Here is a 26,201-nt window from a genome sequence, read left to right as displayed (position 1 = left end):
AGGGGGAACCGCGGGAGGCGGGGACCGGACGGAGCTTCCCGCAGTCCCCGTTGGAGGCGCTCGGGGCGGTGTTCACTCCCCGGAAGCCAGCGCAGGGTGCCCGGCGCGGAGGAGCATGACGGCGCCGCTGGCGGGGCTGCGCTGGGGCCTGGGGCCTGGCTGGCTGCTCCGGCTGAAGCGCTGCAGGTCTGAGCTCGGCTCCCCTTCCAGCGGCCCCGGGGCAGTCCCCTCTTCCCGCCGTGCGCCGCCCCGCCGGCTCCCCGCCCCCGCACTTCCCCGCCCCGGGACCCCGGCCCTGCCCCGACCCGACCCGCGCTCCCCCCGACCCCAGCCCTGAACCGACCCGCGCTGCCCCCCAGTCGTGCCCTGCACCGCCTGTGCTCCCTTGGAGCCCCAGCTCTGCTCGCTCCCGCCCCTTCCTGAGCTCCCAGCCGCCATCCCCCCGCGAAGTTCCACCTCTCGGGGCGCACGCCTCCCATCCCGTGCAGAGAGCGGGGCAGTGCTGGGGCTTTCCTGCCGGGAGTGAGGGGCTAGGGCTGGGGGGGAATACTGCTGTCAACTCTTGCAACATGTGGTTTGTTTTTAAAGGCGCTCAGCTCCTTGGGATCTCGGGATTAGGTGAGAAATCGCCGTTTTGCGACTTTTCCCCTTAAAGTAAGTTTCTAGCTCTCCTGGTTGGGGAGAAAAGCTTGAAAACATGGCCTCAGAGCCCCTAAAGGCTCTGAACCCAGGAGGCAAATAAAAAGACCCCCCCGCCCCAATTTTTATACATGCGCATATATATAATCTCATATTTTTGAATGCTTGAGGTTTGGCAGCACTGCAGCTATTGCAGTGACAGGGTGACAAAGAAAATCTAGGAGTAGGCACATGGGAGACTTTGACACTGAGCAGAGGGCAGCCTCTTCTCCGGCAGGCAAGAAACCTTAGGTAACCCCAAGCACCCTTGTTTTAGGGACAAAAGGTGTTAAGAAATGGCAGTGGTTAAATTTCACCACCTGCACCATACTTAACTCAAACCAGGGTGGTGGCGGCGGCGGCTTATTATTTGGGTTGTACCTAGAGCAACCTCATTGTAAGCTAGGCAGTGTACAAATATATAACCAAGAACAGTCCCTACCCCAGAGGTCTAAGTACTATTGGGTCCAGTGTTACTGGAGTCTTTCATCAGCAGTAAACTTCTCTCCCACTTTGTTTTTAAAATTAAGCGTAATGCAAGCTCAACCACTCCATGGAGAGGTTATTGGCAGTCTCCTATGTATAGCAAGCAGTCCTTGCTGTATAAAATACTTTCAGTGATATCTTTTATAACCAAAATGCTTTATGAAATGCAGCTACTTCTGGGGTGATAAGGTGGCAACTGGCTGGTACACAGCACAGTATAACGCTAGCGCATACTCTTTTGTTGCAGGAGCAGTGCTTCAGGTAAAGAGCTTCTGGGATTGTTCTCCCTGAACAATGACATCCTATTGCAGTCCTGCCGGAACTATCAAGCAGTGCTGTGCACCGAGCTGACAAAGCCATTGATTATTAGGAACCTCCCATCCCCTTCTCTGCAGCCCCATGAGGTACTGGGATTGAGATGCGCAGAATTGCTGATTATTTTGAATAATCTAATGTCCCTTAGCTGGCAAACCCACCTACATCCTTGTGTCTCAGGCTCACAGCCTTGGAGTCCTATGCTAGTCCTCTTGGTTTCTTTCCCCTACATCAGTGCTGTTGCTAAATCCTGCCAGTTTTTTCTCTTTAACATCTCTAAGATCTGCTCTTCCTCTTCACCATCTGCCCACCCCTGAATTGTGCCCTGATCATCTCTCACCCCTAATTACAGCACCCGCCTCCTCACTTAGTCTCCCTCACTCTCTCCTCACTGTCACCCACAATCCAAAATTCATTTCCCCTCCTGGTTTTGGTCTGTCTTGTCCATTTACATTGCAAGCTCTTCAAAACAGGGACTGTTTGTACAGTGCCTAGCACAATGGAGCTCTAGAGTCTACTGCAGTAATACAAAAATCTTTTCATCCGTAGAGCTCAACACACTTTACAAAGGAGTCAGTATCATTATCTCCCTTTTACATATGGGGAAACTGAGGCACATAGCAGTGAAATTAATTTGCCCAAAGTCACACAGCAGACTAGTGGCGGAGCCAGGATTAGAATGCAGAGCTCCTGAGTCCCAGTCTAGTGTTCCAGCCACTAGGCCACACTGCCTCCCTAAATAATAAGAGCTTTAGAGATGAAGGTTGTGTGCGGATTAGAAAGGAAACAAATTCAGTAAGAAAGAGGATGGTTTGGGACTTTAAAACAACCACTGGGTCAATGGCTGAGTGACTTTAGTCGAGTCCCTTCCCGTCTGAGTCTCAGGTTCCCTGTCTGTAATATGGTGGCAATCCATACCTCACAGAGCTGGTGAGAGGCTTATTTTGTAGTTGTACTGCACTTTGATCAAGTAAAACCCAAGTGCTAATTATCAGCACTGGGTTGAGGTAAAACCAGGTGAAAATCCATAGTCCAGTGCTTAGTGCTTGTGTGTACACAGATAATATGTTATGTGAAGGCACAGAGAAGCCCATTGAAATGAACAGCTGATAACAAAACTGTGACAATCAGGGTCCAGACACCCCAGTGTCTGAAACCTAAAGAATAAGCAGCTGAATCAATTGATCATATAGAATATTATTGTACTATAAAAGTGTATTGAATGAGGTATCATATAAGAACTGGTGACACACTGGTTACGAGTGGCATTGCATGATGTGTACGGATGGTGTGTAAACAGTTATGTATGTGTGCTGGAAATGTGTTCCTAAAATCTGTTCTGGGGGCAGACTTGATAAATAAGTTTGTCCTAGAAAAAGGAAAGTTGTTTTGCTTGTTTGCCTATGTCTCCAGTGTAAACTGAGCAAGGTGATGTCAGAGACAATGAATCAACAGCGGGGATGGGAAGTCAACAGGAGAAAACAAACAGTGGGGGAGAAGAACTTTCTGTGGGGTTACACTTCAGAGGAATACATTTCAAAGGTTTATTGGACTATAATAAGGAGAGAACTCCTTAGTTATCCATCACTTAGCCAGAAGGGCTAGCAATGTGGTAGCTTGATATAAGTGAGAGAGCTGTTTAGGCAAAGATTGTGGCTTGCTATAGTTAAGTCTTGGATGCTAAAAAGCATGTTTTATTTTGTTTTGCTTGTAACCATTTTCTGTTTGTTATCTCTGCTCTGTATCGCTCACATTCTTATATTCTTTATTAATAAACATATTCTTAGGTTTTAATATAAACCATCTCAGTGCTGTGTATTGAAGTGGAGCATGAATCCAAACAGGCTGGCGTTTATGCTGTCTCTTTGGAGGCAGTAAACTTAAACATTTCTGTGGGTGTCCAGTGAGAGGGACTGGACGCAACAGAGATGTCTCTGGGGAACTCAGGAACTGGGGTTTGCGGGATGTTCTCTGCAAGTCCAGGTTAAAATTGGCAGAGTCTCAAAGAGTTTGCTGGTGAGGTTGACACCCAGTCCAAGCTCCAGCAACACTGTCTTGCTGAGGAAGAAGTAACACAGTGGCTGACAGTTCTGGGTGTGCTGAGGAGAGTGTCAAAGAAACAAACTTATTAAAAGAATAGTAAAGTAGTACATAATAGAAAAGTATCCTGAGATAGTAACTGCTATTCAGTGGATGCCATCTTCCACCAAAACACTTGGGGCCAACTCCTCCACTGGAGTAAATCTGCATAGCTCCAATAAAATCAACAGAACTACCCTGGTTTATACCAGCTGAGGATCTGGTCTGTGCCTCAGAAAACATGGGAGTCTTTTGAGAGAGGGTTGGATTGTGGCCTGGGACTAGAAGGACTGCGATTTGATTTCCTGCTCTGCCACAGACATCCTGTGTGGCCTTGGACAAGTCACTCAGCTTCATTGTGCCTCAAGTCCCTGACTGTATAATGAGGATAATAGCCTTGCTCTCCCTCCAGGGGTGTTGGGAGGAGAAACACATGATGGATTGTGAGGTGCTCAGATACTGTGGTAATGGGGACTGTGTAAGTCCCTGGGAAAGGGGAGAGCTGTTTTAAAATGCTACTGCAGTGAAGTTATCTGTTTAAAATGTTTCTACTGCTTGAAGGGTTCCCTTCTCTCTTTCAGGTCAGGGTTGGCGTCCGTTACTGTGGAGTAAATTTTGCTGATATCTTGGCCTGTAAGGGTTTGTACCAAAAGAAGCATTGTCTTCCATTCACTCCTGGTAAGTAGGAGTCTGTCTGATCTGTGCAGGTTATAGAGTGACTAACTTTACTGTGTTTAATTCTGAGTGAATTTAGTGCTGGGGACAGATTGACAGTGCTAGGGAATAAAGCTGTCTAGCTATAGAATAGGTGCAGCGTAGCCTTTGATGAATTAAGAGAAATTGGGGTGGTGTTGTTTTGTGTCGTGGACACCCTGTCCATTAGGAACTGGGCTGAGACCTCCTCACTCATTTAATATAGGCAACTGAAGAGCCAGACGATGGAAACAAATTGTGGACATTTCTGACCTTGACTGGAGTCAGACCAACAGCCTTGAGGTGGATGTCTTCATGTCCTACTGACTTATTATAAGGAAGAAAATATTTAAATATGTTTTCCCAGACATTCCCAGGCACAAGGGGATTGGGATGGATTTCCCATTCTTAACACTTACTATTCCTTTGTCCTTCCACAAAAGAATGACCCACAGTAAGTGGGATGTGTATTCGCCCAAGTGCTGCCTCCTTGTGGCTCTCAGTTTCTTGTCTTTGTATACTGTCATGCTGCTCCGGGGAAGGAAAACTCTCTGTGTGACCCTGCCTCCAATGCAGTGCTTAATATGTGCCAGGGCTTGCCAGGGCTGAGCCCTGGCACTTCTGGTCTTGCTGCATCGGTTATGAATGTAAAAAGTTTGTTTGAGTCCCGGCACCTAATTGCTTGAGCCCCAGCACCTTTTTCATTACAAATTAAGCTCTGCCACAACCTTATGGTTAACCACATCCAGCTAACACATGTTTTGCACCTGTCATCTTTAAGTCAGGTTTAGCATCATATAAATTAAAATGTGCTAATTCTACGCTGATGGATTTTCCTAGCATAGACAAGACCTCACTGTGGCCACAGTCTCTTATCACCTCTCAGTTATACAGACCTTTGTATTTTCAAAGCGCTGGGCAAAGCTTAACTAATTAATCCTCATGACAATGCTGGGTGAGAGGTTGATAAGTATAATGAAACCCACTTTACAGATGGGCACGGTGAGACACAGAGAGGCTATGTGCCTTGCCCAAGGTTGCTTGGCAACTCAAAGGGAGAACTGGGGTTAGAATTCAGGAATTCATAGCATCCACCTATGCAGTCCAGGTTATTATGCTGCCCTTTAAAGCAGTGGCTCCCAACCTTTCCAGACTACTGTACCCCTTTCAGGAGTCTTACTTGTCTTGCTTACCCCCAAGTTTCACCTTACTTAAAAACTACTTGCTTGCAAAATCAGACATAAAAATACAAAACTGTCACAGCACCCTATTACCAAAAACTTGCTTACTTTCTCATTTTTACCGTATAATTATAAAATCAATTGGAATAGAAATATTGTACTTACATTTCAGTGTATAGTATACAGAGCAGTATAAACAAGTCATTGTATGAAATTTTAGTTTGTACTGACTTCACTAGTGCTTTTTATGTAACCTGTTGTAAAACTAGGCAAATATCTAGATAAGTTGATGTACCCCAAGAAAACCCCAGCGTAAACCCAGAGGTACACATACCCCTGGTTGAGAACCAGTGCTTTAAAGTATAATGTCTGCAGGGATCATTCTGTATAGTGTGTGTGGCTTTCTCCATGCTTGACATTCTAGGCATATGCCATCCCCTTGCTGAATTCCTCCTGCCTCCAACCACCGAACCTCCTGTTCTTGTAGCGGTGAACATGCAGCACCTCTGCTGTGTTTGTTTGCTGCACTAAAACCTTCAGGCTTGAATATCTCCTTCAGCCCTTGCCAGCCTGGGAGCTGACAGTCCCACTGATGCCATAAGAACGCCTCTGAAGACAGACAGCCACGTAGCTTTTACTTTACAATAACTTTAGAAAAGTCCTTACTTCTACTCTTCTCCCCTCCCCTCCCCGCCCCATTTACGCAGTACTGTTTTATCAGTCTGCATTCCCACAGTGCCACCTTCTGGCCTCCTAACAGCTTTGCTTCTAAATCTTCTCTAAAGCAGCCTTCGAATGCTGGCTGTATTCCATATGTTGTATGCAAACCTGTGCCATCATGGATAATCTGGTGATTGGTAATCTGGCAAATATGGTCATTTTCAGAGTTAAAAATCAAAGAGCAGCTGGACTCTGAGCATCTTTAGAGCGACAAGGTGGGTGAGGTCCGTATCTTTGATTGGACCAACTTCTGTTGGTGAGAGAGACAAGTCACCGAGCTTACACAGCTCTCCTTTGGCATTTCTGTCTTTTCCAAGTACTGCAATATCTTTGCCAGCCAGGGAGAGTAGAGCTGCCTGCATCTGCCACACGAGGCTAACGTTAGCTGAACTCACTGTCTCTCTGCTCTCCCCACCCCAGTCTGGTAGGACTGGAGACTGGGTAGGACTGGAGTAGGTGAGAATCCCTAGATCCCATCTGCAGAGGACAGTGCTGAGTGCAGCTGGGGAAGTGGCCTGGTTCAGTGTTTGTGGGATGTGCATGACTTTCTCCTGCTTTAGGAATGGAGTTTTCAGGGATGGTGATGGAGACTGGAGCGAACGTCAGCACAGTGCAGGAGGTAAGTGAGATGTAGTGGTGCTGGGGTTAGGAATGGATTCCCGGTTGATCAGGGAGTATCGAGGATGCAGTGTGGGGGTACTGTTTAAGCCGTCCGCACTATAGTATCTGCAAAGTTGTGAGCTCTGCTTGATGGGTTGGAGGTGTGTGCAGGAAGGTGGTAGTATTTCAAGTCCCATCAGAGAGAGGAATAAGGGTCTGGAAAAAGAAGCAAAGGTGGGAAGGGTGGGGAGGTATCTGATTAATGCAATTGCTGCCTGAACTGTTATCAGGTTTAGTTTGTGCTGCTCGGGTCCTTGGGTCCTTCTTGGGAAAGAAGGAAGATCAAAGACTTAATCCAAAGAGAGGGGTGAGATCAAGTGATTGTTTTCCTCCTAACGCCTGTCCACTGGTGCTTTTCCGGCAGGGAGACAGGGTAATTGGTGTGACTGGCACTAGTGCAATGGCTGGGGAGTGCGTAGCTGATCAGAAGGTAACTACAATTTAAATATAAATGTGTCTTCCATTATTGCAAAAGGTTTTATGTCTCATGTTGTTTAGTTTTTGGCTCCTGTGAGATCTTCCAGTCTGTGCCTTTCTTTTTGATGTTTGTTCTCCTGCCCTCATTGCCATGAACTGGGGTTTGCTCTAGAGAATCCTCGAAAACGCAGAAAGGGCTGATAAGAAAAATTGCATTAAAACTTATTTGGATGAAATTAACGGTTTCACATAGTGTAATGTTTAGGACAGCTTAACAGCATGCTTCTGTATCATGTTCAAAGTGCTCACTAAAGCAGTTGGAAAAGACAGAATTTCATCCTCTATCCCTCTTCAGGATTAAGAGTGTTGCTCTGTCTTCTCATGTAGATGCTGTGGCCAATCCCAGAAGGTGTTTCTTACGAAGAAGCTGCAGCATTGCCTGTGTCTTATGGCACAGCCATTTTGGCCCTGGATCATAGAGCACGCACGCAGCCAGGGTAAGTGATCAGAGGAGTCCAAAGCATAACGTGTCCAGCAGTAACGATACTTAGTCCCTGCAGAATGCGTTTCATTTGCAAAAAATCAAACGTCATATCTCATAAATAGAGCTGGTTGCAATATTTTCAACAAAACCTTTTGGTCATTGGAATATACTGTTTTTGTCAAAGTCCAAATGTTTCATGGAGACCTACTGATTTTGATGGGAAAGCTTCTGAGATCCAGGGTGGTCTTTCACTTCTAGAGAGAGAGAGAGAGAGAGAGACCCCCCAGATCTGAAAATCTGAAAACCTGACCTTTTCAATTCAAGAAGGACATTTTCACATAATTCCATTTCACAAAAATGCTTGAAGTGTTTTTGCTTGTGTTCTGTATGGGAACAAAAACAAATTTCAAAGTCTGGAAGGTTGTCATGAAACAGAATTATTCTCCAGCCAGCTATACTCCTAACATCTAATCTCCCATATTAGCCATACATCAAAATAATGTCGAGGCACTCAGTGAACTCATTAAGAAGTATTATTGTTACCGCTTTGTAGATGGGGAAACAAAGACGTAGAAGAGGTCTTGTGGCCAAGGTCATGCTGTTATGTTAGTGGTGAAGCTGGGAATAACATCCAGGCATTCCCGGTTTCTAAACTCTGCTCAGATCACTAGATCAGGCTTCAGAGTAACAGCCGTGTTAGTCTGTATTTGCAAAAAGAAAAGGAGTACTTGTGGCACCTTAGAAACTAATCAATTTATTTGAGCATAAGCTTTCGTGAGCTACAGCTCACTTCATCCGATGAAGTGAGCTGTAGCTCACGAAAGCTAATGCTCAAATAAATTGGTTAGTCTCTAAGGTGCCACAAGTACTCCTTTTCTTAGATCAGGCTGTCTTTTTGTCCCGTGGGGAGTGAGGCTGCTGGTTTTCCCTGGCCACTGATTCACAATGAGTTTGACAAGAGTGTAGTGGAAATTAATATGCATTGTGTGTATGGGTGAAGATGTGTGTTTTGTTAAGTGTCACTGTCCACACCAAGAGTGAGAACCACAAAGTAAACCAGAACTGGATGCTGGATCTGCCTTGAGGACATATGAAGCAATGCTTCTGAAAAAAAGAAAAGACTCAGATCTGCATCCATTAGTATTTTATGGGAAAATACTAGGATAGAATAATAGCTGCTAGGGATAGAAATGACCTGTTCTGACAGACAGCCCATCTCCCTACCTCTCCCAGCTGGGGAAGATCTATTCTTTACAGTATATTTTCTAGTCCTTTGTCTAGTTCCAAGTGATGACATGTCTGCTGCTTCCTCGGGAGATTATGCTGCTCTCTGGTTTCATCGGGTGAGCTTAGTGGAGGGCTCACTATGCTGGGCTTTGAGTCCCAGTTTTGTCTGTGGGGGCTGATTATAAGGGCAGTGATACATGGTTCATTAGTGGAGGGGAGACCCTTCCAGGCTGACCTGGGACATGCTGGAGAGGCTTGGCGGTCTGGGAGTATGGAGGTGTGAGGAGTCCTGGGTTCATATGGCGGGAAATCCATCACAGATATTGATGGTACCTTTACATTTATGGAGAAAGGATAGTTTTATGGTTAACCCTGTACTGGGACTCGGGAGACCTTAGGCTCAGTTTTTTTCTCTGCCACAGACTGTGTCACCCTGGGCCAGTTACTTAATCTTTGTGCCTCTGTTTCCCCATCTGTAAATTGGGGCTCATTCCCTATTTGAGAGGGATGTCATAAATAAATAATATTGACTGATGTATGGGAGGTGCTCAGATACTACGGTGATGGGGTCACTTCCCACACGGAAGATGGTCACTGTGAAAAGGCAATACACTAGTCAACAAATTGTGTATGTGTCACTTTAAAATTGTTCAAAGCCCATAGCCTGCATGAGGGCTGCTTTTATAAACTCAAAGTACACAAACACATTGATAGCTTTTCAACAATTTAAAATTACATATTTTAAAAAGCATTTTATACCCTTGTGATGTTCTTGGCAAAAACCTGCTGAACAGAGGGATTTTTATAAGCCCCAGAAACCAGTGCATATTGCTGTGAAATAGCTGGTAGGGTTGGGCTGTATCCCAGGCAGGCAAATTGTGTCCAAGTCCAACCTGTTGTTTAGCTGAAAATTAGCCTTCCTGCCCAATATCAGTGCATGCCATGCATTGCTCTGCTAATTTATCCTAAGACAACAGCTCTCCTTTTGGATAAGTAGGCTTGTACTGTTACAGGCAGGTTTTAAGGGAAACATTGGTCCCTTTGGGAGCAAAGGAGCCTGGTTGGGAATTTTTTAACTTCTGGATTGGGATTTGGAAGTGCAGCAAGTGCTCTGTGGAGACTTTAGGGTGTGTATGTGAAATAGGGAGAACAAAGCCAGAGAGAGAATTGACTTGTCTACATTGACACAGGAAGTCCGTGGCAGAGGTAAGAACAGCATCCAGAGCCAACTCTTGTGCCTTAACAGAAAAACCGTCCTCTCCCTTGCCCCAACTCTGCAAACAGCACAGTTTGCTGTTACACCTGAACTGGAGTAAATGTATATCTACTTGTACAGTAATTGAAAACATGTAGATATTCTCTTATCAGATCACTTCACTTTGGAATGTAAAAGATTCACACTCGATGGGGGATACGGTGACTCATTTCATCCGGGTATGAACTGGTGTTTGGGAAAAGTCAAGCTCCCCTTACTCATGCCTTTGGGAAAGATTCTGGGAAAGAGAATACCATTGAAGATGTGGAAAATTCTTACTACTGAAATGGATCATGGGGTAAAATCAATTGCTGGAGTCTTTTTAAGCTGATCATGGAGATCTTTCATCTTCAAGACAAATGGGAAACTGTGTATTGTTAGGTTTCAGAGTAACAGCCGTGTTCGCCTGTATTCGCAAAAAGAAAAGGAGTACTTGTGGCACCTTAGAGACTAACCAATTTATTTGAGCATGAGCTTTCGTGAGCTACAGCTCACTTCATCGGATGCATGCCGTGGAAACTGCAGCAGACTTTATTTATACACAGAGAATATGAAAAAATACCTCCTCCCACCCCACTGTCCTGCTGGTAATAGCTTATCTAAAGTGATCATCAGGTGGGCCATTTCCAGCACAAATCCAGGTTTTCTCACCCTCCACCCCCCCACACAAATTCACTCTCCTGCTGGTGATAGCCCATCCAAAGTGACAACTCTTTACACAATGTGCTTGATAATAAAGTTGGGCCATTTCCTGCACAAATCCAGGTTCTCTCACCCCCTCATCCCCCTCCCAAAAACCACACACAGAGACTCACTATCCTGCTGGTAATAGCTCATCCAAAGTGACCATTCTCCCTACAATGTGCATAATTGAGGTGGGCCATTTCCTGCACAAATCCAGGTTCTCTCACATTCCCCCCACCCCCATACACACACAAACTCACTCTCCTGCTGGTAATAGCTCATCCAAACTGACCACTCTCCAAGTTTAAATCCAAGTTAAACCAGAACATCTGGGGGTGGGGGGGTAGGAAAAAAAGAGGAAATAGGCTACCTTGCATAATGACTTAGCCACTCCCAGTCTCTATTTAAGCCTAAATTAATAGTATCCAATTTGCAAATGAATTCCAATTCAGCAGTTTCTCGCTGGAGTCTGGATTTGAAGTTTTTTTGTTTTAAGATAGCGACCTTCATGTCTGTGATTGCGTGACCAGAGAGATTGAAGTGTTCTTCGACTGGTTTATGAATGTTATAATTCTTGACATCTGATTTGTGTCCATTTATTCTTTTACGTAGAGACTGTCCAGTTTGACCAATGTACATGGCAGAGGGGCATTGCTGGCACATGATGGCATATATCACATTGGTGGATGTGCAGGTATATGAGCCTCTGATAGTGTGGCTGATGTTATTAGGCCCTGTGATGGTGTCCCCTGAATAGATATGTGGGCACAATTGGCAACGGGCTTTGTTGCAAGGATAAGTTCCTGGGTTAGTGGTTCTGTTGTGTGGTATGTGGTTGTTGGTGAGTATTTGCTTCAGGTTGCGGGGCTGTCTGTAGGCAAGGACTGGCCTGTCTCCCAAGATTTGTGAGAGTGTTGGGTCATCCTTTAGGATAGGTTGTAGATCCTTAATAATGCGTTGGAGGGGTTTTAGTTGGGGGCTGAAGGTGACGGCTAGTGGCGTTCTGTTATTTTCTTTGTTAGGCCTGTCCTGTAGTAGGTAACTTCTGGGAACTCTTCTGGCTCTATCAATCTGTTTCTTTACTTCTGCAGGTGGGTATTGTAGTTGTAAGAAAGCTTGACAGAGATCTTGTAGGTGTTTGTCTCTGTCTGTGGGGTTGGAGCAAATGTGGTTGTATCGCAGAGCTTGGCTGTAGACGATGGATCGTGTGGTGTGGTCAGGGTGAAAGCTAGAGGCATGCAGGTAGGAATAGCGGTCAGTAGGTTTCCGGTATAGGGTGGTGTTTATGTGACCATTGTTTATTAGCACTGTAGTGTCCAGGAAGTGGATCTCTTGTGTGGACTGGACCAGGCTGAGGTTGGTGGTGGGATGGAAATTGTTGAAATCATGGTGGAATTCCTCAAGGGCTTCTTTTCCATGGGTCCAGATGATGAAGATGTCATCAATATAGCGCAAGTAGAGTAGGGGCTTTAGGGGACGAGAGCTGAGGAAGCGTTGTTCTAAATCAGCCATAAAAATGTTGGCATACTGTGGGGCCATGCGGGTACCCATAGCAGTGCCGCTGATCTGAAGGTATACATTGTCCCTAAATGTGAAATAGTTATGGGTAAGCACAAAGTCACAAAGTTCAGCCACCAGGTTAGCCGTGACATTATCGGGGATAGTGTTCCTGACGGCTTGTAGTCCATCTTTGTGTGGAATGTTGGTGTAGAGGGCTTCTACATCCATAGTGGCCAGGATGGTGTTATCAGGAAGATCACCGATGGATTAAAGTTTCCTTAGGAAGTCAGTGGTGTCTCGAAGGTAGCTGGGAGTGCTGGTAGCGTAGGGCCTGAGGAGGGAGTCTACATAGCCAGACAATCCTGCTGTCAGGGTGCCAATGCCTGAGATGATGGGGCGCCCAGGATTTCCAGGTTTATGGATCTTGGGTAGTAGATAGAATATCCCAGGTCGGGGTTCCAGGGGTGTGTCTGTGCGGATTTGATCTTGTGCTTTTTCAGGAAGTTTCTTGAGCAAATGCTGTAGTTGCTTTTGGTAACTCTCAGTGGGATCATAGGGTAATGGCTTGTAGAAACTCGTGTTGGGGAGCTGCCGAGCAGCCTCTTGTTCATATTCCGACCTATTCATGATGACAACAGCACCTCCTTTGTCAGCCTTTTTGATTATGATGTCAGAGTTGTTTCTGAGGCTGTGGATGGCATTGTGTTCTGCATGGCTGAGGTTATGGGGCAAGTGATGCTGCTTTTCCACAATTTCAGCCCGTGCACGTCGGCGGAAGCACTCTATGTAGAAGTCCAGTCTGCTGTTTCGACCTTCAGGAGGAGTCCACCTAGAATCCCTCTTTCTGTATTGTAGGGAGAATGGTCACTTTGGATGAGCTATTACCAGCAGGATAGTGAGTTTGTGTGTGTGGTTTTTGGGAGGGGGATGAGGGGGTGAGAGAACCTGGATTTGTGCAGGAAATGGCCCAACTTTATTATCATGCACATTGTGTAAAGAGTTGTCACTTTGGATGGGCTATCACCAGCAGGAGAGTGAATTTGTGTGGGGGGGTGGAGGGTGAGAAAACCTGGATTTGTGCTGGAAATGGCCCACCTGATGATCACTTTAGATAAGCTATTACCAGCAGGACAGTGGGGTGGGAGGAGGTATTTTTTCATATTCTCTGTGTATAAATAAAGTCTGCTGCAGTTTCCACGGCATGCATCCGATGAAGTGAGCTGTAGCTCACGAAAGCTCATGCTCAAATAAATTGGTTAGTCTCTAAGGTGCCACAAGTACTCCTTTTCTTTTTGTGTATTGTTAGTAGGCAGGCACGCAATGCACTGCTTTTCTGTTGTGGAGGGAAGCTCTGTTTATTTCAGTCTCTGTCTCTGTCTCAGGGAAACGGTTTTAGTGACAGCAGCTGCTGGGGCCACGGGGCTTGCTGCTATCGATGTAGCTGCTAACGTTCTCAAGGCAAAGGTATGTCCCTTTTTCAAATGAATCTGTATTCTACGTGTGTCCCACTGTAGTAATGAGTGTGCCTTCTATAGCATGCTCCATCTGAGCATTCAGAGACCTTTCCAAACACTAATGAATTAAGTTTCACAAAGTAGGCAAGTATTATTCTCCATTTTCAAGATGTGCATACTAAAAAGGACGTAGATGTTGGGAGTTGCCCAAGGTGTCCCAATGAATTATCGGTAGAGTAGGGAACAGAACCCAGGAGATTTGTAAAGTCAGAGGGGCTGGTAATCCAGTAAACCAGACTCCATCTCTCAGTCTCCATCTCTCAAACACAGCACACACACTAATGCACTTTCCCCTCATGAAACACCTGCCTTCCCTGTGCTCCTGCTATGGACTCCGCCGTGGAGCCCCATAATTTCCCTTGATTCTTTCCAGTGCAGAATTGAGCTCTTATCCAAGTGGGAGATAGAGGGGGAATGTTTTCAAAGGTGCCCAAGTGACTTAGGCTCCTGAGTCCCATTTTAAAAAGTGATTTACGTGCTTACAGGCCTAATTCATTTTGAGAGTCAATGGGACTTAGGGTCCTAAGCCACTGGGTCATTTTGAAAATTTCATCCTTTAGATTTGTGCCAATGTAGATCTAAGGGATAATAGCGTTTGATGTTTATGGGAATAAGAGATGAATTTATTCCAACCATCACAGTATAAATCGGGTTAGGAAATAGTATGCTGTTAGGGTTTTTAAAAGAGAGGCTTTTTTTTTTATAAGTAGAACACCCCTCAGTAAAAAGAACTGCACAAAGTGACAAGGCAGAAATAACTCCAATTCAAATTGTTATACCAATAAAATAAAAACCAGCAGGATCTTATTAAAGGGAATAAGGCAAAATGCCACATTTATGGTGAATACAGAAAGAATCATAGTAAGCAGTTAGTTTTAGCTATAACATTCCATTCAATTTCATATTTATTCACACATTCATTCATACACACACACACAGGTTCTGCAAGGTGGTTATCATAGTTACCAGTCTTAGAGTTGCTCGTGCCAAGCCACTGGCCAGGTGGCCTGGACACGAGGAGGGAGCAGGGCCTTGTCAGATGCACATCTGATGCTCCTGGAAGTTGGTTTGCAGAATCAGACCACAAAGCTCTGTTTCTAGAGTCCATTTTTATAGGAATTTATTCCTATGCCAGTCTATGGGAATTAGTTCATCATGCTGTTGCTGAATCAATCAGCAGATGGCACATTCCTGATGGCTCCGTGTTGTTCTTCGGTTCTCCCATCCTTGAGGCCGTTGGGTGGATTCCAGTCTGCCCTCCGGGGGTCCTCTGGTTGTTTCCACTTTATGCCTTCTTCGGCCGATAGACACTGGATTCTTAGGCTGGCACCTCCCAGATCATTCAGTTATTATCCACATACATCCTCTATCTCTATTTTAATCACAATTGTTAACAAAGCGAGATAAAGGGAGTCTCTGTGTGCTGTTTCTGTTGTTACAAAGTATAGCTTTGAGAACTGACTGTCTTAGGATGTACTAACACAATTAGCAGCTTGCAAATTTCACAAAGAGAGGGAGAGAAACAGTAAAAGCAAGAGACCAAAAACCAAGAGACCTCTTAATTAGTAATACCCTGGAATTTAAACTATGGGGAATCAAACTCATTTGTGATTTTAATACAGAACTTCTTTAATATGATCCAGCAGAATGGTTTGTTGTGCGTGATAGAGCTCCCACAAAGCACAGAGTCTGACTGGAGAAATCTGGAGCAAGTAATTCAGCGGCTGGTAGTCTCCCCTCTGAGTGAAATCCTATCATGCTTCTAGGGATGGAAAACTCCTCCAAATGCACTGGGGTATGTTAAAAATCCTGTGGCACATTTGGTAGGAGTACTAGGCTTAAACCCAGACCAGGGACCAGTTTGGGTAAATGCAGTCTCTCTCTAAATTCTCCTGAAGTTTCAATTGCAGATGGGACTGGTCTTCTCTTTCTGCCTTAAGTTGTTATATAGTGCTGCTGTGCGTTGTCCAACAGCTGCTGCGTTCCATCCCAGCAGTGGTTGTTCTTCAGTGAATGGTACAGTGATATAGATACAGTTTGTACAACATTTTAAATTTGTAAAGCATTTTTGGGGACATTGACATGTAAGATACATTACTATGGAGCTTTTATTTAAGTTATTGGTACTGTAATAGATTATGATAACATGCTAAAGCACCTATTGTATCACTCTGAGCAAAGATGCCTTTATTTTATTTTATTTTATTTTATTTGCATTATCATAGTGCTTAGGAGCCTCAGACCCCATTGTGCTAGGGTGCTGTACAAACACAGAACTAAAAGACAGTCCCTGCCTCGGAGAGCTCATGCTGTCTTCCACCATGAAAGATCAGACTGTAACACTCGCTCCTCCTTTGTTTTCAGGTGATAGCAGCAGCTGGAAGTGATTACAAATGCAACCTGGCTCTGCAGAAGGGTGCAGCCCACAGCGTGAATTACACCCAAGGGAGCCTAAAGGAGGGGGTGAAGAAACTTACAGATAACAGAGGGGTCAGTGTAGTTCTTGATGCCGTTGGAGGGGACATCTTCAAAGAGGCATTACATAGGTGCGTTGAAATACGATTCTGTTACGTTCTGAGTGACGTGCATTAGGGGTATGAAATGTGTGGTCTCCTGGGACCCTCCCTCTGCATGCTTCACAAGTATCCAGTTGAAACTGCAAGGGAATGTAGGGAGCCACCAGAATGTAATTCTGCAAGCTGGAGTTTGGATATAGCACCCAATCTCGCTCTTTACTGACCACAGATATTTAGGGCCTTGATTTTTTTCACATGTAATCAGAAAGAGGGGTGCCACTTAGTGCCACACTGGGGCGTTGGTTGAGTACTGACTGGGAGAAAGTGTCTCTGATTAATTAGCAGAACCAGTTCGTGCAGAGCCAGTTTCCCTAGGGGGCCCCATGCAAGTACTACTAGAGCTGAGGTTCTGAAACTTAATAAAGAGATCATTCTGTGGGTAACCCTCACTGGCAATCGCAGTATGTACCTGTGTGAAATATAGTAACTGCTCACCTGGAAAAGTAACAGCAGGAAAATATTTAATGTGTTTTCACCTGTCCTTAATGCGATGTAAAAGCTAGAAACAACATGGATCAGTCAGCATCATGTGACCAGCCAGCTCTCTAAAGGCCACCAGCAGGTGCTCAAACTTGGAAACGGTTGGCCCAGATGCTCCCCTTTTAGTTGACAAATTCTGATGAGATCCTACCTGCAGATGGTGTAGTGGCAAAGTCCTGTCTTCAATGAGCTAAAACCCTAGTGTTGAGTTTGAGACAGTGTTTCATTAAGGACCAAACTCTGGTCCCAATGAAGAAGAGGCACCCCCCTCCCCCTTTTCCCCAGTGGGATCACAATTTTACCCTATGCTTGCTCTTCCTCATTAAATACATCTCCTTTCCCTCCCCTTTGCAGTTTGGCTTGGGAGGGCAGGATTGTGGTGGTGGGTTTTGCTGGAGGAGCAATCCCCTCTGTTCCAGCCAACCTGCTGCTTCTGAAGAACGTGTCTGCCTTGGGAGTGTTCTGGGGTCGATACCGGGAAGAGGACTTTCCTGTTTTTTCGTCATCACTCTCCTCTGCTCTTTGGTACTGCCAGGAAAGACGGATCCAACCTCATGTAGGAGCGGTCTTCAAACTGGAAGAGGTAAAGTGCTGCCCAAGATGACACTCGCTGGCAGGATTCACAGTTCTCTGAGAGAGGCTGAATAGAAGGAAGAAGCTGTCTAATGTGGTGGGCTGCTATCAGCACTTCCATGGGGAATGGGAAGGCCCAAAGCTTGAGCCCCTGTACAAGGGCGCTGGAACTATTTGTATAGTGGGGATGCTGAGAGACGTTGAACCAAACTGTAAACCCTGAAATGGAAACCACTTCAAGCCAGGGGATGCAGCATCCTCCCCGCCTCCCTCGTTCCAGTACCTATGCCCCATACCTCTTAGGGAGGGAAAAATATGAGTTACAACTAGGAGACACGTAGGTTTGATCTATGCCTCAGAACTAACTCTAAACTCCGGTATCTGCCAAGAACCTGTCATCACTACAGGAAGTAAATGCTGCTGTTGATTAAATTAAAACCTTGACATGTATATTTTCATAAACTGTGATGACCTTATGCAGTGTCGAGCTCTCAGGATTGCTTTGTTTAGAGTAAAGTTTTGCGTCTGAGTGAATTTTGTGTGTGGTGAATGCCCTCTGATACGTACAAAAAACCCTCCAGTTTCAAACACGGCACAGAACCCCGGTTCTTCAAGAAATCCCCTTTTTTTTCTCCTTCATTCCAGTGTTATTGGCTTTAAATGTCTCCAATATGTATGATGATTATTTAGTATTTATGTTTTGGAAGTGCCAGGTTGGGCCCCCCTTGTGCTAGCCATGGTACAGACCTGTAAAAATGACAGCTCCTTTCACAAAGACCTTACAACTTAAGAGTCAGTAATACAATGGGGTAAAATTGTTTTTTTTTTTTTTAAAGGTGAATTGGGGGATGCAGCTATGTCTTAATTTACATCTTTCACTCTGGGAGCCATTAGAGCAGTGTTTTTCCACCTGGAGTCCGGGGCCCCCTGGGGGCCGCTAGCAGGTTTCAGGGGTTCTCCAAGCATGGTCAGCGTTAGTCGCCAGGGCCCAGGGCAGAAAGCCGAAGCCTCACTGCATAGGGTTGAAGCCTGGGGCTGAAGCCGAAGCCTGAGCAATGTAGCTTTATGGGGACCCCTGTGGCATGGAGCCTCAGGCAATTGCCCTGCTTGCTAACACCAGCCCTAGCTTTTATATGCAGAAAAACAGTTATTGTGGCACAGGTGGGTCATGGAGTTTTTACAGCATGTTGGGGGGGGGCTTAGAAGGAAAAAGCTTGAGAACCCCTGCATTAGAGGAGTCAGAATTACACGCTGGTTAGTAATTTTCTGGCATTTCAGTTCCTGGATAATGGAAGTGCCATGAGATGGTCAGCTCTTGTGTTATTTCAGCCTCATAAATGGATCCCTGAGGCAAAAAGCCCACAAAGAGCAAATTCCAATACAAATGCTGAGCTGTTTGTTCCTCCAGAACAAACTGCACTGCAGTGATGTCTTGCTCAGGTCACCCAGAACTGGGAGCCACTCGGTCACCACTCTGCCTCGGCAAGAGTGAGCTTTGCTACTGATAAGCCATGTGCCAGCTCCCGGGCGTGCTAGCTTGTCTGCCTTGCCAGCAAACTCTTCAGGACTCTGCCAGTCCAAACCTTGCCTTGCTGGTCAGTCGGTGAGCCTGAGTTCCGCAGAGACATCCTTCGACACTGTTCAGTCCCTCTCATAGAAGTTGTTAAGTTCACTGCCTCCAGAAAGACAGAGCATACAGCAGCCTGTTAGATTAGCTGAAGATTTAAACTTCACTTCACTACACAGCACTGAGATGGTTTTGTAATAAAACAAGAATGTTTATTAACAAAGAACATAGGTTTAAATGATTTCAAGTAAGAGTGAAAGAAACATGAAAAGTTACAAACAAAACACACTTTCTAGTGACTAAAACTTCAGCAAGTTACAATCTTTTGCAAAGCAGGTTTCGCACCTATAGTCAGTTCTTAGAGACTTCAACTCCCTCGGTTGAGGGATCTGCTTTTCTCTGACATGAAGAGTTCTGGCCTTTTGTGTCCCTCTGGTGATGGATGCCAAAAATTTTTACTGTTTCGGCGTATATTTTCCAAAATCCATCATCTCTGTTTCAAGAGGCAGGAAGGCTTCCTGGGGGTACAGCCTCTATCCACTGCCCTGATTGTTAAGTAGTCATCTCCCCCATTTGCTAGTTTGATGACTTTGTTTACCTTCCATGTAAATATACTTCCATTGTTTCTGGCCTCGTCTTGCTCAATTTACACTGGTGACACAGTCAAGTGGCTGAAACGCATTCTTTTGTCTCGGACAGGCTGGGCTTATGCACTGTTTCCCAGCCACATGCTACGAACATATTTCCAGCACACATCTATAATTCTTTATACACTGCCTGTACATACACCACGCAATCATATTAATGACCAGTATGTTATAAGTTTGAGTATGATGCCTTACATGACACCTCTTAGATATAGATTATGATAACAGTATGTTGGAGCAATGAGTGTGTCAGGCCTGATGTGAGTTACAGTGTGGTGGGCCCTCTGCCAGTTGGCATTCAGGGGCTCCCTGGGTCACGACTACCACCTGTTGTACTTTAGAGTAACAATCTGATTGCATTTAAATTCCACTATTCATAGCGTCACACACATAATTACATCTCAAACCTAAAGAGCATGTTAGCCACCTAAACCAGACATCTGCGCCTCATAGATGATGGGCCAGTGGCAACAAGACTGACCAGGAAACTCTGGGAAATGCAACTAGCAATAACAGTCTCTGATATTTTCAGTGTCAGACTTTGCAGAGACCAATCTGAGTAACATTCTTTTGAGCTGATAAGAAAGCACCAGGTACCCTGGGGGCCGTTCTGGCCAAACTCCTTAGCATGATGAACGAAACTGGTACTGACTTTGTCTTCACCTTGCAGTAGTTGAAAATGACTGATAGAAATAGTTAGGCCAAAGATAGAGAAATTAACCCACCCAGTAAAGGATTAAGCTTTTGAGTGTCTCTAATGCTACCCCATGGTGAGTGGGTAGGGAAATTTGATCTCTGTGAATTTCCATTTTTTTGTGGGTAATGATTTTAATTGAGGTATGCATGTGGGTGAAGAAGTGCATGGTTCTGTGGTTGTGACCAAAAGCATCCCTCTATTCACCTGCTATGCACCCTTGTAATAACCTTTGTACAAAATATACCTTGTGGGGTATCACTGGAAAACTAATAACTCGCTGGTCAATATTATCATGATGAAATGTATGTAGCAACATTCTATGTAAAGTAATGACATCCCCCTGTCTGACATTATTAGCACACATTCGCTCCCACGCAGCCTAGGCAACGGTTGTTAAGCAGGTCTGTCCTAAACAAGGAATGTGTATTTATCTCAATTTACAGATAAGTAGTAAACAGAGTCCTCAAGACAGTAAGAGGGGGAAATGGCAGGCCACAAAGCAAATTTTCACTTCAGCAAACACAGGAGAGGAGAAAAAAGACCTGGAGCCTCCTTCACCACGAGCTTCTGTGTCACCTTCTTTACTGCATGAATAAACTTTACTTTGAAGGGTAACCTTCAGAAGACTCTGCTTCAAAGGTTCACTGGACTATCAAGAAAGGGGCAGAGAACCTCAAGTTCTCTCTCTTTCACTTAAGAAGACAAAGGCCCCAGCGCCTCTGGGTCTTGGAGAGAGATCCTGACGAAGGAAAGGGTCAATTCCCATCTTGCTGGAAGGGGAAGGGGACGGGGGGTCAGAGAGGCCATTTTGAACAAAACCTTGAACCGAAACTTGCTAGATTAGATTTTAAATGTTTAGTTGCGTTTTCACTTTTATTTGCTTTTACCCATTTCTAACTTCATCTCTTATACTTGATAGGACTTTAAATGAATTCTTCTTTTGTTAACAAACTTTTTATTTTTTAATCTAAACCCATCCAGTGCTGTGTTTAAATAGAACTGTTTGGTAACTCCAGTTAAAGTAGCAAACTGTTGAATATTGACTCTTCACAGGAGCAGCGAATCTTAATATCCGGACTTTCCAGGAGAGGGCTGGACAGTGCAGAACAAAGTTTTGTGGGGAAACTCAGGACTGGTAGTGTGTTGGGGTCACCCTGCAGGTAGTAACCGAGGCTAATGGAAGCCAGAGTGTGACTGGTGTGTTGCTGACAGGCTGCTGGGGTTGGGGCTGCTTGGCCAGGGCTGCAGCTATACACAGACATTCAGGGTGTGACTTGCATGCTGTTTGTGGGCAGCCCAGGTTGGGAGCTACAACAGCAAAGCATCATGAGGCAGCCAAGGTTATAGGACAGGTGCTGACACAGCCCCTCGCTGGCCTGGATTGCACTCTGGAATGTGAAGTCACTTGGTCAGATTTTTAAAGTGTTCCAACCTGCCCTCTAAAACTGCCCCTGAAATCCTTGTGCATAGTCGTTTTTCCTGCATGCACAAATCCAAGTTTTCATGTGCCCCAAATCTTTATACACAAAAAAAGTGCAGGGGGATTTTTAAAGGGCAATCATAAAAATTTGGCCAAATACATCTGTCTATAGAAATTACTGTAGAGAATGCAAATTAAGATGGCTACAGTAGCAACTAACAGTTGCAGGAGTGTGTGTGTGTGAGTGTGTGTGTGTACACGTACATGCCCTTTTGTATAAACAACTGAGGTTTTGTGTTTGCAGGTGAATGAAGCCTTTAGCCGTGTAACCCAGCGCAAGTCAACAGGAAAGGTTGTCATCTCAATGCAATAAATCAGCCTGTTTCCTCAGAACACAGCCCCTGCTGCTGTTGGACTAATCAGCAGAATCACCCTTCTGGCTTATGGATGCAGACAGCCAAGTTGCATCTACCCTATGATTTCTTTCATGATTCGTCTACCACCACCAGTAATGTAGAGGGTTAGGGGCTCCTGCTTAGGTTTAAATGACATGATGATATAAATACTTGCGCCCGTTGCTAGCATTGGTGGAGTTGTACTGGTGCTAGACAAACAGTGCCAGGAGTCCTAGGGGAGACAAGGTTTCACTGTGACGGGAAGAGGGAGAATAGATGCAGAGCAGTGCAATTAATACAAACGTAAACCAGACTCTCTTTAAAGGAATCACCATTGGGAAATCTTAAGTCTCCCACTGTGAGCAGTGTGTGCTCTGTATAATATACCCATAACATCCTTGTGTCCCTAGAACAGGGCTTCTCAGACTCTTTTTCCATAGTGTGGTTCACCTTTTAACAGAGGTTTTTATGTTGGAGACATCTCCCGCTTCTGCTGGCGGTTGTGCAGACCCCATCTCTCACATTTATGGTTGCACAGACTGCTTCCTTTCTATTGGTGATGACCTAGTATCTTAGGGTATGTCTGCATTGCAGTCAGACACCTGCGGCTGGCCCGTGTCAGCTGACTCGGGCTCGCAGGGCTGTTCAATTGCGGTGTAGACTTTCCAGCATCAGCTGCAGGGTCCTCGAGCCTGGGCTCCAGCCTAAGCCTGAATGTCTACACCGCAATTAAGCAGCCCCTTAGCCCGAGTCAGCTGGCACAGGCTAGCCATGAGTTTTTAATTGCAGTCAGAGCCTTTGTGTCAACCACAGTCATGACTTTCCTCATGTGACCTTTCCACATAAGCAAAATGGTTTTTAGCTTCTTGTAATGCAATTTAAGAGCTGGAAGTGAGGAGGGGAATTAGTGCCATGAGGCCAGTCAGTGCTCCATTCACCACAGTTTGAGAGGAGCTGCCCTTGGTGGTGATAGAGCAGCACTGCTGAATGTAGCCATTACAAAACAGTCAGCTAGAACCAGGCAGCTTGGGCTGAGGGGTGGAGTTGAAATGAGGAGACATGAAAAACCATGAGGTGAGGGCACAACTTTTGCAACAGTGTAACCAGCCATTGGTCCATATCACCTGTTGACCTGCCTTAAGCAGAACCAAACGACCCCCCAGTAATTGCTGTACCCAGCCACTTGCATGTGGGACGAAAGACTTCGTCCCTGACTCCTGTGTCAGCTTACTTTGGTCCCCAGAGGTGTAATTATACGGATGGTGACCTTGGTGAGCGTGGCTGCGAACAGGAGAGACTTCAGTCTGAGACACTCTTAACAAGCACCATTGGCTCTCTCGAGCCTGCCTGAAAAGAGCTGGACCCATGACGTCCTGCAGAACGCTCTCTGGTAGAACTGTTTGATGAGAGAGTACCTGAATTCCTCCACGCTGTTGCTCGCAGCTTTGAATTGCAGTCCAAATCCGTACGCCTCTGAACTTCCATCAGACTAGAGCGCTTTCTAAATGTACAATAAACCTTTTGGTTTTCTTAACATGACTTTGCTGCAGCTATGGAGACCAGGCTGCCTTGCTCTTGTCTTTGCTGCTGTGGAGCGATGACCAGCTACCCTGGCTTCTGTCCAGTCATTTGGAGAAGCCCGTAAAAGTCTTTCACCCCTTAAAAACATGACTGATTCCTCAGATTGCCACCAGCTTCCTGCTGCAGGAGACTGGGATATTGGTTGCTTGTTAGTGTCCTACATAGTTGTGAACAGTTAGAAGAGTTCTGAAAAGGACAGCTTGTTGAAATAAGCTTCAGACTAGCTTCAGACTGGTCCTAATGGTCCCTTCTAACCTTAGAGTCTGTGAATCTAAGCTGTGGGACTGGAGGCCACAAACATAAGAATGGCCATACTGGGTCAGACCAAAGGTCCATCTAGCCCATTCTAGCATCATTCCCTCTGAACAGAACAAGTAAACCTCAAGTGATCCATCTCCTGTTGCCCATTCCTAGCTTCTGGCAAACAGAGACTATGGACACCATCCCTGTTCATCCTGGCTAATAGCCATTGATGGACCTATCCTCCATGGATTTATCTAGTTCTTTTTTGAACCCTGTTATAGTCTTGGGCTTCACAACATCCTCTGGCAAGGAGTTCCACAGTTTGACTGTGTGTTGTAGGAAGAAATACTTCCTTTTGTTTGTTTTAAACCTGCTGCCTTTGATGTGCTTTGTGTGCATTCTGCTTACAGCACTTTACAAACATTCATTGTTACACCATCAGTGCATGGTAGCTAAATATGATCCACTTCAGAGATGCAGAAACCACAGCCTCAGTGCAGCCAAGCAAGGAAGCCCGTGCTTAATTCCATGTATCCTCTTGAAGTTAATAGGACCACTTCAGTTACGCATTTGCTTAGGTGCTTTGCTGAATCAGGGCCTGTGTCTGTTTCAGAGCCGGCATTAGAACAGAGGAGTTCTGTGGACTTGCTCCCGTGCTTAGTCTACTTAATGGCGCTGCCTCTTGGGCTGTTGAGTTGCCCTCATACAAATCACAATGGCTGCTCCTCAGAGGAAGGAGCAAGCTCAGCAGCAGCCAGCTGCTGGGAAGGGAGTTGGTGGCGATGGCAGCAGCCAGGGCAGCACTGCCTCCTCTCCCCAGGTCATTAATTGGTTCTGGGTCCTCCCAGAAACTGAGGGAGTGGGGCCTCAGGGTTTCAGCAACCCCAAAGGCCTTGCGCGGGGGGCTGTGTGTGTCAGGGGTGCGGGGGTTGGAATGAACCTCCATGATATTAGGATAAATCAGTGCCCGACTTGAAGTTAGACAAATTTAGCCTGGGAATGGCTCAAACATTTTTAGCAGCAACGGGGACTATCCATCATTGGAACAATTTACCAAGGCTGCCAGTGATTCCCTGTCACTGGCAGTTTTTAAATCAAGATGGGGTATTTTTCTGAGAGAGATGCTGTCTTTCATACAGGAAGTATTTCTGGGAAGTTCTATGGCCTGTGTTATACAGGAAGCCAGACTAGATGATTCCAGTGGTCCCGTCTGACCTTGGAATCTGTGGCTATTTTCAGAGACCTTTTCAAAGAAAAAGGACAAACTATTTTTAAATGAAAGATGAGATTAGCTATGATGTTTCTAATCCATGGGTGGGGGGAGGGAGAAGGGGCTAAAGGCTGGCTCTGCTTTGTCTCCCTCCTGCAGTTCTTGATTGGATAGGTGGAAGTGAATTATTTTGTGTTAATTCTGATCATTTTTGCAAGTCTCTTGATCCTTGAAAAGAATTAGCGAGGTGTCCCACATGGGGGAAGTGAAACTGGGGATTAGGAGAATGTTTGGGATTCACTGAGGGAAGACAGCAGCACCAAGCGCCAGCGTGAGAAAACAAGTCCAGTGATATTGGTGCAGGAGGCTTGGTGGCAAAGTCGATAACTCAACTAGTTTTTCATCTCTGGAGCCCTGGGTTCAAATCCCACTTAAATGAAATGAACTTTCCCCCACTGCATCGTTGTGAATCTCGACTCGAGGAGCCCAGGATTAGCAATACAGGGCTGCCCTGCAATTCAGAGCTGTGTTGCATCTATAGAAGTGTATGGAGACTCAGCACTGGAATCACAGGGTGCTGCATCAAGGCTGAATTGTATAGGAAGGTAATACTATGTCTGTCTTGAGCCAGTGCTGTTAGCCTTTTGCTTCCATTAGCCCCAAATTCAAATAAATCTAGTTCTGTGATTAAACCTTTATGGGGCACAACAGTTCTCCCTCTCTTTCCTATTTCTTCCAATAGCTGACCAAACACAATGGGTATCTGGACTCTTAATTAACTCTTTATAATGACTGTAAATTTCATTACTGTACATGTGTTTGTCACATGCCTTGAATCAAAATATTTTAAGGAGAGAAATGAAAGAAGAATTTTTTTTCCCATGTGTGAATTTGCCAAGAACTGAATTAATTATTTTTG

The 26,201-nt window shown here is 45.3% G+C and overlaps 1 protein-coding gene across 4 annotated transcripts; it reads left to right on the top strand.

The window, feature by feature from the left end:
* LOC311525537 (quinone oxidoreductase-like protein 2) lies at nucleotides 1-26,201 on the top strand. Of its 4 annotated transcripts, none has more exons than XM_084637756.1 (11): nucleotides 1-186; nucleotides 589-618; nucleotides 1,412-1,568; nucleotides 4,140-4,236; nucleotides 6,713-6,771; nucleotides 7,177-7,242; nucleotides 7,617-7,726; nucleotides 13,762-13,843; nucleotides 16,258-16,439; nucleotides 17,369-17,532; nucleotides 22,158-26,201. In XM_084637756.1, the coding sequence occupies exons 1-11, from the start codon at nucleotides 116-118 to the stop codon at nucleotides 22,163-22,165; spliced, it is 1,026 nt and encodes a 341-aa protein (XP_084493882.1). In that variant the 5' UTR covers nucleotides 1-115; the 3' UTR covers nucleotides 22,166-26,201. The 4 variants fall into 4 exon arrangements, with proteins under 4 accessions (XP_084493882.1, XP_084493881.1, XP_084493879.1 ...); XM_084637753.1 differs by having other exon boundaries at nucleotides 5-186; nucleotides 17,304-17,532; XM_084637755.1 differs by lacking the exon at nucleotides 22,158-26,201 and having other exon boundaries at nucleotides 2-186; nucleotides 17,369-18,063.

The sequence above is a fragment of the Lepidochelys olivacea genome, assembly GCF_965140295.1.
Source record: "Lepidochelys olivacea isolate rLepOli2 genome assembly, chromosome: 8".
Taxonomy (NCBI): Eukaryota; Metazoa; Chordata; order Testudines; family Cheloniidae; genus Lepidochelys; species Lepidochelys olivacea.
The sequence above is the reverse complement of the archived record's forward strand: the minus strand, read 5'-3'. Positions and strand labels throughout refer to the sequence as shown.

Coding starts and splice junctions, on each gene's coding strand:
- LOC311525537 (XM_084637753.1), top strand. CDS start 116: ATGACGGCGCCGCTGGCGGGGCTGCGCTGGGGCCTGGGGCCTGGCTGG. Junction 619..1,411: donor CCTTGGGATCTCGGGATTAG/GTGAGAAATCGC, acceptor CTTTTGTTGCAG/GAGCAGTGCTTCAGGTAAAG. Junction 17,533..22,157: donor CGGTCTTCAAACTGGAAGAG/GTAAAGTGCTGC, acceptor TTGTGTTTGCAG/GTGAATGAAGCCTTTAGCCG.